Genomic DNA, 12364 nt, shown 5'->3' with positions numbered 1-12364 from the left:
CTGAATACTGTTATCTGGTACCTAATTCTGATGTTTGCTGCATTGCAGCAGAAAAAGCGCAGTGTGGTGTTCATTGTTGTTTTGTCCCATTTGTTGTCTGTGCTTTCCCCTGTGTTTTAATAGTGCTCTCACCTGCCAGTTCCCTATGTAGGGATAGGAGCAGTGAGGGATTAGGTTTCCTGTTCGACGACGGGCTGAAAAAACCCGTATAGGGACGGTAGTAAGAGCAGGGCAAATCCTCAGGTGAGTGCAGGAGGTGTCCATTCCCCGTTCCCTACCAACAGGGCCCACCATTGTTAGTGTCACCTGTGTACCCTTGTGTGTTTCACCATCTAGTGACCGCCCCGTCATCGGGCCGTGTCACTCCAGGACAGTCACTTCTTGACATTATAGCTAACATCCCCTTTTTTTTTTTTTTGGTGAGCCATGGCTCAAATGCAAACCTTTGCCCAACTGCTTCAGACACTCGCCAAGGATTTTAAGGTGCTGCCTGCTGAGGTGGTGCTGTTGGTTGGGTTTGGGTCATCGGCCCAGGTACAGGTTCAACCAGAACCCAAGATATCTCTTCCTGATAGGTTCTCTAGGGTGAGAGATACATTTTTGCTTTTTCTGAAAGCCTGTAAATTGTACTTCAGGCGAGGTGAGGAACAGCGTGTGGGGATTATCATCTCCCTTCTTAAGGGGTATCCCCAATTCTGGGCTTTCTCCCTGCTGGCTGGTTCTCCATCTTTACAGTTGGTGGACGAGTTTTTTGGTACTTGTGTATGGGGATCCCAATGGTGTCTCCCTGGCGGAAACCCGACTGTGTGAAATCAAGCAGGGGGGTCAGCGGCTTAGGAGTACTGCTTGGAGTTCAGGAGGTGGGCCACTGGCACAGTGAAATGACCCTGCCCTTAGGAGCCATTTTAGGCAGGGTCTGTCTCCAAGGTTGCAGGATACTCTTGTGCAGTACACCACTCCCTGGTCAGTGGAGGCAGCCAAGTCCCTTGCCATCCGGGTAGATAGACCCTTGAGTGTGAGACATACACCAAATGTGCCCCTGGTATTCCTTACTATGGAAAGGGACACACACCTGAGCAGGCGGACAAACCCATGCTGGTGGGAGGAGTTGGTTCCCAAATGGGGTTGCCTGTGGTTTGCCGTGGTGTGGTGGCATGGTTTTTACTGTGGGCAGACTGGTCACTTCATCGGTGTCTGCCCAGCTCGCACCAAACTACCTGTACCACCTAAGAAGCCACGTCCCCTTGGTCGTGTGGAAGGGGGTGACCAGGGAGTGTATATTTCCTCCATTTCTTCTACTCAGTGTACTTTGTCTGCTAAAGTGGTAGTTGGCGAGGTAACTGAGTGTATACTGGTGCTTGTGGCAGGGTGGATTGATTTAAATCACGCCGATTTAAATCATGATTTAAATCACGATTTAAATCAAAAGATTTTTTTCTATTTAAATCGGATCGATTTAAATCATGATTTTAATCATGATTTAAATCACTGATTTAAATCAAAAGGTTTTTTTTAATATAAATCACGATTAAAATGAGAAGTGAGAGCAGTGCGCATGTGCGCCCATAGTTACACGGACGAAACTAGGGGCAACGATCTAACGCCAGGGTGAGGGGGGGACCCCAAAGTAAGTAAAAATCTTTTTTGTTTTACTATATGGCAATAGGTAGGTGTTTAAAAGCAGCATGTCTTAATTGTATAAACTATTAATAGCCTCCACATTTTGTTCATACTGCCCCTTTAATTCCACACTTCTAGCTTGGTTTCACTTTTGGTTTAGTTTCTTTTTCCATTCAGTTGACATGCCCAAACTTGTTGGATAGTCAGCATCCTACAGAAACCTCTGGAAGAGCATGGCATTGTGAATGTTACACATATACAGCCTTTATTCTACTGAGTTAAACAACTCAGCTTTATCTCATGATGGAAGAACCTTTGGATGGTAAAATATTTTCCTCAAAAAGCAGTTTATTGAAAAAAATCCGATTTAAATCAAAAAAATCCGATTTAAATCAAAAAAATCCGATTTAAATCAAAAAAATCCGATTTTTTTGATTTTTTTAAAAAAACATTGATTTTTATCCACCCTGGCTTGTGGACAGTGGAGCAGGTATCAATCTAGTGGATGCTCATTTTGTCCAGAAACATGGCCTGAGGTGTAGGACATTAGCTAAACCCCTAAGCGTCCAGGCCATTGACTCTGTACCACTCAGCCAGGTGTGGGTGGTGACCCAAGTTGTGGATGATATACACCTGCATATAGGGAATCGTCATGAGGAGTTCCTGTTGTGCTACGTCTTGGGGGGGGGGGGGGTTTGAGAATGCCAACACTCATAGTTTTTGGACTCGCTTGGTTGAAAAAACACAACCCAGGTCATAGATTGGGCTCAAGGGAAGTGGTCAGCTGGGATCAATCTTGTGAGGGCTGCTGCCCCGGGGTTACTGTTTCTGCCGTCCTTCTACAACCCACCCCTTCTCCACTGAGGGCAGCAGAGGTGCTGCAGGGTGTAAGGGCAGGACTCAATCCTAATCACAAGCTAACCCTGAGGATCGGAGTCCTCTTAGGAGGAGGGGGTCAGGGGAGGGTGGTGGTTCCCTCTGAGCATTGTGGGGGTGTGAGTGTGGTGACACAGGGGGACGCCTCTGTTGTCAATTTCTCAAAGAATTCACCATCTTGTGGCAAACGTATGCATGGAAACAAACGCTCAGGTCTGGACCTGTGTGTGAATGAGTACGTATGGGTGTCCACCAAAAACATCAGGTGGAAGTGTGCAACTGGGACGTGGAGTTCCAGGGTGATTGGGCCATATCGAGTGTCTGCCATTCTCAGCCCAGGGACTTTTCATTTGGAGTTACCCACAGTTATGCATGTACACAACTCATTCTCCAGGTCGGCGCTCTGGAGATTTGTGGTGCCTCCAAAGCCTACACTGCTGGCATTTCCATCACGCTGCTTTTGCCATAAACCTGAGGTACAGGTGACTGCCGAGGTGAACTCTGGTGAATTGAGGTGTCCTCACCGTAAGTTGTTGTCTGGTGAGGTCCGGTGTTGAGGGTCCAGAGGCCCCTCATTGAAAGGAGGGTACTGTCACGATCCACATTTGGATCTGTGACAGATCTGGCCTCTCAGATTAAAACTTTTTTTTTTTCCTTTCAGATCATCTGCGGTTAATGCAGCATCCCCCCACCCCCACCCCCCGTGGCCGCTGGTGTAACTGCATTGCTGCCTGGTCAGTTGATGTGGTTTGTGACTACTCCCTCTATCCATCAAAAGGTCACCTGATGCATCACTGTTGGTTATACAGGTTCTTTTGGAGAACAACCTAGCTAGAGAAGGAGCTTGCTGTGTGCTGTGGTTCTTCAGCTGAATACTGTTATTTGGTGCCTAAATCTGCTGTGCGGTGCATTGAAGCAGAGAAAGCGCAGTGTGGTGTTCATTGTTGCTTTGTCCCTTTTGTTGTCTGTACTTTCCCCTGTGTTGTAATAGTGCAGCAGTGGGACCAGTGCTCTCACCTGCCAGTTCCCTACGTAGGGATAGGAGCAGAGCAAGTGAGGGATTAAGAATCCTGCTTGTTGACAGAGTGAAAGAACCCATATAGGGACAGTAGTAAGAGCAGGGCACATCCTAAGGGGAGTGCAGGAGGTATCCATTCCCCGCTCCCTACTGACAGGGCCCACCGTCGTTAGTGTACCCTTGTGTGTTGCCATTTTGTGACCGCCCCTTCATTGGGTCGTGTCACACCAGGACAGCTGCGTGGCACCTTCCTTCTGTGCTGTGTATCTGACCCTTGCTGCCTGAAGCTGCCTGAGCCTTTCATGGGCACTGCTCGTTCTCTCTCTCTCTCTCTCTCTCTCTCTCTCTCTCTCTCTCTCTCTCTCTCTCTCTCTCTCTCTCTCTCTCTCTCTCTCTCTCTCTCTCTCTCTCTCCTTCCCCCTCCCCCCATGGTACCTGCAGGTGTTAGAAGGGACAGGAGACTTGCAATCTTCTTCCCTCTGGGTTCAGTGGCTGGGTCTGCAATTCCCACGCCACAACGGACCCCAGTGTCCGGTCTCTTGGAGCTTTTCTCTGGGGTGAGCCCACAGCTCTAGACCCCAGGCTCCTCTCCTTTGCCTCCTCTCCCTCTCACTGTCCCTAACAGACTCTCTAACCCCCTCCCCCAGGCCAGAATTTATAGGGTTTTATAGTTCCCCTGAAACCAGGTTTAGAGCTCCCCCTTCTGGTCTGGAGTCAGGACGGTGTTGCAAGTCACTGTTAACAGACTAAGGAATCTGTAACACCTCAGGTAACCGGTTATTAGAGTGGCATTGCTTTCCTCACTGGGAGAGTGGTGCCATGCTTGGAAGCGAGGAAGGATCCCTTTAGTAGGTATACAGTACATGCAACACTGTTCTAACTCCAGGCAAGAAGGGGGAGCTCTGAACCCGGTTTCAGGGGAGCTTCCCCTAGAGATATATATTCTGGCCTCGGGGAGGAGTTGGTCAGTAAGTCTGAGAGGAGTGAGGAGAGTCTGTGAGCTGGAGCTGTGCAGCCACCTGAGTTGCTGCAGCTCCTGGAATGAAAGAGAGCAGAGCAGTCTATAGGAGACTGGAAGAGAAGCAAAGGTGAAGTAAATTGCTGGAGGGAAGCTGCGACTGGGCTTCCTCCACCCTGAAGCGCAGAATTTCGGTAGCCAGAAGACAGAGGTTGTGGGGGTAACTCTAGCCCCATTGCAGAAACCAGAGGACAGTTGGATTTCAATTTGCCTGTCCACCATTAACACCCGAAGGCACCGTAACACATCGCCCGGGTCATGATTAGAGATCCTGTAAAAAGGCTCGCTTTACCTGCCATGCAGGTTAGTGTCCTACCTAATGGGGATAGAGAGAAAGTGAGGACCTTGTGTGAGGCCTAAGGCAGCAAGGGACTACAACACTACTCTAGAAGGAAGGCTTCCAACCCCACCTGGTTAAGGGGATTCCAGATTCGCTTCCAAGCCGGCCGGACCATACCAGCACCTGTGATCCGCTACCCTGGACTGCAGCTGCCTGAACTGTACAGTAAAGAGACTGCAACTTGTGTCCTCTGTTTCTTTCTATACCATCTATCCCTACTACACCGGGAGCACTGGGAACCCAACTTCACCTGTGGGAAGCCATACCATCCCAGCTGCCATAACCTCACCCCAGCGGACCCCTTTAAGCAGCGTCAGTCATCCCTGACCGAATACCACAGGTGGCGTCACAAACAAACTTTATTCAACAAACCCCTTTAAAGTCTTTCCCTTTAATTTGGATGCCCAGGGCCACAGACCGGGTCGCTGCCACCGTGACCACACCTTTACGGACCACAGGACCTGGCCCGAGTACCCCTAGGCCCTGGCGGGCGCTCCAGATCCTTCCTTGTTTCCAGGCATGACATCACCTCCCCCGTGAGGAAGACAATACCATTGTGGCATCCGGACTCATTGGGTGCCACACATACACTTAGTGTATGGGCATTTCAAGTCTAGGAGACCCGCTCCTTTAAAATTGGGCATATTTTTTTTAATGAGGCCTTCCTCCACGTCTCATCATCCACCGCCACTAGATCACTAGGGTTAATGTGTTCCGTGCTGCTACAGCCACTCGAGTTTTTTGCAAGGATGTTTATGATGCCCGTAATAAAAATATTTACATAGTATGTTGTGTACCTCCCCAGGAGAAAATGTTTGTCAGCCCATACACTTAGTGTATGGGCATTACGTGTCTAGGAGACCCGCTGCTTTGTAACAGGACAGTCTTTTTTTTTTTTTGTTTTTTTTTTTTGAGGCCCTCCATGTTTCTTCCAAGGGGGGATTGAGGTGCATGCAAATTTGTGTCAAGGCAGCCCTTGCATTCGATGCATAAGGAAACAGTATTGCAGGACCAACTGAAGTATGTGAAGTGGGTTTTCCTGTGGCCATCCAGTACCTGGGTTCAAAGGCTTATTGGGGTGCATATGACTTAGTAGCAGGGCAGGCCTTGCATTCAATGCAACATTTTATTTTTTTTTCAGGAAGCTCTTGGCAGCCCAGCCTCTCGCTGCATTGGCAATAACGGCATAGGAGACCCACTATTTAATGGCCCTTTAAGAATATTAATGCCGCCTGATGCCCCTCTAAAAATAGGCTTTGTGACTTTGAGTCCCTCCCCCCCATAAATGAAGCAAGATGTGTCTGCTTATGTGTCACACACCACATGGCCAGCTAGGGTTGTCAAATGTTACAATGACATTTCCCGGTGAATGCATTTGTATTGGTTGAAAGCAATGTTAAAGTTGAAAAACGCAGCAAAAACGCTGCGTGTGAACATAGCCCAAGTGGTGGAGGAACATTTTGGTCTGGGGTTAATTATTTTTCCTTATATAAGTCATTACCCTGGAAAGGATGTACCTTAACATACAGTATTTCCCAGCAAAATCCATTTTGTTTTTTTTTTGTATGTTTTTTGGTACAGCTGTCAGTGGCGTGAAACTCTGATAACCTTGTTTATATCTGTGACCTAGGAGTCAGAAATGCTTCCAGTGACATTTGCCATGATGTTCCCATGTCATTTGAGCAGTGTTTCCATCACTTTCAGACTTTTTAGACCTTAAAAGGACCCCTGGGGGGATCGCAGTAATAATACTTAGGTTTCCCACCCAAGCATTTTAGTGCTGCTCACTCATCACTAGACCCGACAGGATATCTGTGCCATTCAGCACAATCAGGTGGTTAGCAACTACTGGTTTCTAAGTTCTAAGCCTATTGCATAAAACAAGCAAAGCTCTGTTATTGCACATATACACGTCTTACTAATTATAATATCCTTATTTTTTATTAAAGATGTAAAAAAGATGGAGGAAACCTGTATGTGTCTGCAGCTGAAGAGTTAATTCGACCAGAAAGGAACACTTTGGTGGTAAATTTTACTGATATTGAATACTACAACCAGCAACTCTCAACAACTATCCAAGAAGAGTATTACCGGTATTTAATTTTAGTATGACTGATTTATATAATTAAGTGGAATCTGTCAATGGGGATTTACTAGTGAAACTAGGGGACCCAGTCCAAAAATAAAATGAGACCTGTTTTTAAGTAATCCAATATTCCAGTGCTGAAAAACTAAGGTTTGATGCAAGTTAGCCTGGTAGTTTTTTGGGGTACGACTATTCATTAGACTAATGCACTTCCAGATCAACTGCATGTGGCCCCAAAGCTTGAGTGCTCAGCACTGACACGTTTAATTGCTCAGGCAGGCATATTTATTATTGGAAGTTGTTAAAAGGCTACAGTTTTTGTTTTTTTTGTTTTTTTTTCAGTGATAAATTTGCCCTGACAGCTCTCCGTTTAAATATTTATTAAAGCAGCACTAAGTTTACAGTGTTATCTCGTCCTTGAAAAACTTGGCATATTGCAAATGTTTCTAAGAAATTGAAAAGCTATACCCTCTCCATAAAATTGTACATTTATGTGGTAATTGTGTTACTGTATAACAGTTAAATGATTATTCCTTTCAGAAATGGCTATTGTTGGATAGTGCTTACAAGCACTTTTGGTTTTTTTTTCGAGTTATTAGTTTTTGTATAGAGCCAACGGTCTAGGTGACCCACTACCACTCTTTCTAGCAGTGGTGGTGGAATATGCAGTGCTTAATACAAGCACTTTTCTATTGAGATCTTAGGCACTTCTTTGAACCTGGTGGAGGAGTTGGTGATCTTATCTCCTAGTCAACGCCAGCTTCAGTGATGTGCTTACAAGGTGGACAACTGCAGTAGCTGGTCTCCTAAGCAACTGAAACACCCCAGGTAGCCGGTTGTTACAGTGATGTTGCTTTCCTTTCTGGTAGGGGGATATCCTGCTTGGAGGCAAGGAGGATTTCCTTTACCAGGTAAGCACCTACATACAACAGATTCTGAATCCAGGCCAGAAGGGGGAGCTCAGAACCCAGATTTAGGGTAGCTTCCCTAGCTTTGTGTTCTGGTCTGGAGGAGGAGTTGGGTCTGTCTGGAGCAGACAGTGAAGGGAGAGGAGAGCAGACAGTGGAGCCATGCAGCCAGGACTGAGCTGCAGCTCATGGGAAGGAAGTGAACCAGAGGGGTTGAATGTAGTAGAGCCACTGAGGAAAGGAGCAGAGTGGAGAAGGAAAGGGGCTCAGAGGGGACTGACCAAGCACCTTCAGAGCTGAAGCGCAGAAACTTTGTACCGGGAGCCCGAGGCTGTTGCGTACTCCAGGAAACACGGCAGAACGGGAGGGCATAGAACTGTACGTGATTTACCCACACCACACCTGAAGGTGAAGCGGCATCTGAATAGCCCTAGTCATGATAGAGACCCTATAAAACGACTCAAGTTGCCCACTATACAGGTAACTGTCCCAGGACAGGAGAGCGAGGACTTTGCCAGCAGCTAAAGACAGCAGGGACCTCGCACACTAGCACGAGTAGGAAGGCTTACAGACCTCATCTGTGAGAGGGATTCACTATTGCCTCCAAGCCAGCTGGGCCATACCATCACCTGTTCCTGGTACCCTGGACTGAGGACTGCTATTGCCAGTAAACCAGGTAAAGACTTTACAACTTTGTGTCCTCCACTTATTTGCCGGCATACACCATCCTTGCCCAAACATCTTGGGAGCCCTGGGGACCCCGCTTCACCTGTGGGAAGCGTTACCATCTTGCTGCAACATCATCACCCCAGAGGACCCTTTTTAAGTGGCGTCAGTCCCCTCTGACCGAGAACCACAGGTGGCGTCATGAATAAACTATATTCCTAAATACCCTTACAGACCTTTCTCCTTCTGTTGGGCGCCCAGGGCCTCGGACCGGGTCACAACAACCGTGACATCCCTTTTAAATCCCATCCGGACCCGGTACAGAGTACTCCACTACCCAGGTGGGTGACTCAAAACAACCTGTTGCCAGAAGAAAAGGGATACTAAACGACTGCAAAGTTTAATATAAAGTTAATTGCAAAAGTGCTTGTTTTACCCTTTGCCACGACAGCACCCCACATGAGAGAGAGGGATCCGCCCATAGGAACAGGAAAACTACAGAATAAAAGGAGGCGGTCCCCTCTCCTCCTCAGTTCAGGATTCCTGTTTCTAGGGGAATCCGAAGTACCTACAGCAAGAGGATTCCTGGGCCATGCACCCGCCTGCGTCGGTGTCTGTGGGAACGGCAGGGGCTGCGGTTCCAGAGGCAGCGGTGGGGGAGCCACGGTTTGCAGCCTCCCCCCTCGTCTGGTCAGTCGCCATGGTCCGGGTCCGGTCACCGCTGGTCCGCCCGGCTCCATGAGGACGCGCGCGCTCAGCGGCCGGCTTCTTATCCAGCAGCCGCCGCATGGTGAGGAGGAGCGGTGCGTCTAACCCGGAAGTCGCTGGAGCACTTCCGGGTTGGGTCCGGGAAGGCAGGAGTTACGGCGCCAGATTTAAAAATGCAGCGCAAGCGTCGGCCGGTGTGTGTAAGTATGGCTTCACCGGCCGACGAACCGCACTTGCCTGCGACAGAGCATTCTCCTAGCAAGGAGACAAGCACCAGGAGCAGCACTAAGAGTGGAGGTCGACCCCAGGAAAAACGATCTACCACCAAACAGAGATACTTTATCAAAGAATCCGCCTCCAGAACCGGTACCTGTCAGCTTCACTGAGTGAGTTTTTAAAATCCTCTTCCTATATGCTGATGTATGTTCCTCCTGTATCCCCTTCCTCTAGACTAAGAAAAGGACACATAAATCTAAACACAAGGAATGTGCCTTATGTTCGCAACCCCTTCCGGATTCTTATACGAAAAGGCTATGCTCAGAATGCATCATACTAACCTTACGACAGGAAAATATAATGATTCGTCTGACGTTAGAGCCATAATCCGTGAAGAAATGCAGGGGTTGGCGCATGCAAGTAGCACCAGTACCCGAAAGCCAAGCAGGTCGCAATCTCCAGCAGGCTGAGTCAGAGGTGGTACATAGATCCTCAGACGAAAACAAATCTCAGCCGAGTTCATCCGAAAATGAAGGGGGACTGTTTCTACCTAATAGTAGCATAGACAACTTAGTAAAAGCTGTTAGAAGCACGATGGGGTGCCCAGACGAGAAGGGAAATAAGTCAGCTCAAGACATTATGTTTGCGGGGTTAGGACAGAAAAAGCGTAGATCCTTCCCCATCATTCCCACAATTAAAGAACTAATTAAGAAGGAGTGGGATAAACAGAATACAAGGGGATTCTTACCATCGTCCGCTAAGAGACGCTTTCCCTTCAGTGATGAAGAGCTGAAATCTTGGTCAAAAGTACCAAAAGCTGATGCCGCAGTAGCTTCAACTTCCAAACAATCGGTCTTGCCTGTTGAAGACTCGGGGATTCTAACAGACCCGTTAGACTGAAAAGCAGAGGCCTTACTCAAAAGATCATGGGAGGCCAACACTGGGGCATTCAGGCCAGCTATTTCTGGTACCTGCACTGCAAGATCGCTGCTAGTGTGGATGGAGCAGCTGGGGGAACAAATTGGAGGTACAGCTTCGAGAGAGATAATCCTACCGAAAATCCCTCTAATAAAGGAGGCAGTAGCGTTCCTAGCAGATGCCTCTGTGGATTCACTACGCCTAGCAGCCAGGTCAGCCGGCCTAGTAAACACAGCCCGGCGAGCACTCTGGTTAAAAAACTGGAAAGGGGATGCACAGGCCAAAGCAAAACTTTGTGCGATCCCCTGCCAGGGTGAGTTCCTTTTTGGAAAAACCCTGGATGAGCTCTTAAATAAAGCGGGAGAGCGAAGGAAGGGCTTCCCTAACCAATATCTTCCATCTTACAGGAGAGCCGTCTGAAGATGCCCCTTTACCAGGAACAAACCGTCTGAGCAAAGGGAGCGCTGGGAGACAAAAGATCCAAAGCAAAAAGGTGCTCTGTTTACCGGATCCTATAATTCAAAGTGTAGCAAGTACCGCTAACTATGAAGTGGGCGGCAGATTAAGATATTAATTTTCTAAATGGGAGCAAATAACATCTAGCCATTGGATTCTGGACATTATTAAATATGGATTAAAATTAGAGTTTGAGAGAATCCCTTGGGAATCTTTTATAGTAACATCTCCAAAAGGACGGGAACAACAAAAAGCCCTAGAATCAGAGATCCTATCTCTTCTATCTAAAAAAGTATTGATAGAGGTTCCCTGGGATCAAAAAGGAAAGGGGTTCTATTCCCCTTTGTTTTTGATCAATAAACCGGATGGTTCATTTAGAACCATCATAAATCTCAGAAAATTAAATTCCTTTATGCATAACCATACTTTCAAGATGGAATCTATTAGTTCTGCCATCAAACTTTTGTTCCCTAGGTGTGTCATGGCCGGGATAGACCTAAAAGATGCCTACTATCATCTTCCCATACATGCCGAACACCAGCAGTACCTAAGGGTAGCAGTCATACTGGCGGGACAGGTTCGTCACTTTCAGTATGCAGCAATGCCCTCTGGGCTTTCTATGGCTCCCCGCATCTTCACTAAGGTGATATTAGAAGTGATGGCTCATCTACGCCAACGGGACACTTTGATAATACCCTACCTGGATGATTTTCTGGTGGTAGGAGATTCTATAACTCAATGTAAAATGCGATTGTCTAATACGATCTCATCCCTACAGGAGTTGGGTTGGATCGTCAACTTTGAAAAGTCCAGACTGAACCCAGAAACCATTCAAATATTTCTAGGGATCCAACTAGACTCCGTAAGTCAAAAGGGCTTCCTCCTGCATTGAAAAAAAGTAATTATACAGTCAAAGGTGTCAGAGGCAATAGAAAACCCCCACATGACACTAAGAAAGGCTATGTCCTTACTAGGATCATTATCCTCTTGTATTCCAGCTGTACCGTGGGCTCAATTTCATACCCGCCAGCTACAGTACGACGTATTATCAGTCCAGAGAAGAAAACTACATCTGGAGAGTAAACTAACTCTTTCCAGGGATGTCATAAGATCCCTCTCCTGGTGGCTAGATAAGGAACACCTTTCAGGGGGTGTACCTTGGATAATAGACCCTTCTAAAATAATCACTACCGACGCCAGCCCTACAGGGTGGGGTGCACATATGGAGGATAATTTGGTCCAAGACACCTGGAATCAGGCCGAATTAACATGTTCTTCCAATTGGAAAGAATGAAGAGCGGTAGAAAATGCCTTAAATCATTTTCTTCCACAGATTCGAGGAGCACATGTAAGAATTTTCTCGGACAATTCCACCACAGTGGCATATGTAAACCGTCAAGGTGGTACATGGTCAGGGAGTCTGACCATAGCAGCAGTGATCTTCCAATTGGCAGAGACTCTTGCATCCTTAACAGCCCTACACATCAGAGGGGTATAAAATACCAAAGCAGACTACCTCAGTCGAAACATGCTA

At 47.3% G+C, this 12364-nt stretch overlaps 1 protein-coding gene across 6 annotated transcripts in view; it reads left to right on the top strand.

The window, feature by feature from the left end:
* The window catches only part of LOC143782201 (maternal DNA replication licensing factor mcm6), a 544832-nt gene that overhangs the window by 94190 nt on the left and 438278 nt on the right, over positions 1-12364 (top strand). For all 6 annotated transcript variants that reach the window (XM_077269402.1, XM_077269399.1, XM_077269397.1 and 3 more), the window contains exon 2: positions 6822-6965. In XM_077269402.1, the coding sequence (XP_077125517.1) occupies positions 6822-6965 (144 nt within the window). The remainder of the gene's footprint in view (positions 1-6821; positions 6966-12364) is intronic.

The sequence above is a fragment of the Ranitomeya variabilis genome, chromosome 6, assembly GCF_051348905.1.
Source record: "Ranitomeya variabilis isolate aRanVar5 chromosome 6, aRanVar5.hap1, whole genome shotgun sequence".
Lineage (NCBI taxonomy): Eukaryota > Metazoa > Chordata > Amphibia > Anura > Dendrobatidae > Ranitomeya > Ranitomeya variabilis.
Note: the sequence above shows the minus strand (reverse complement) of the source record. Positions and strands in the feature narration are given on the sequence as shown.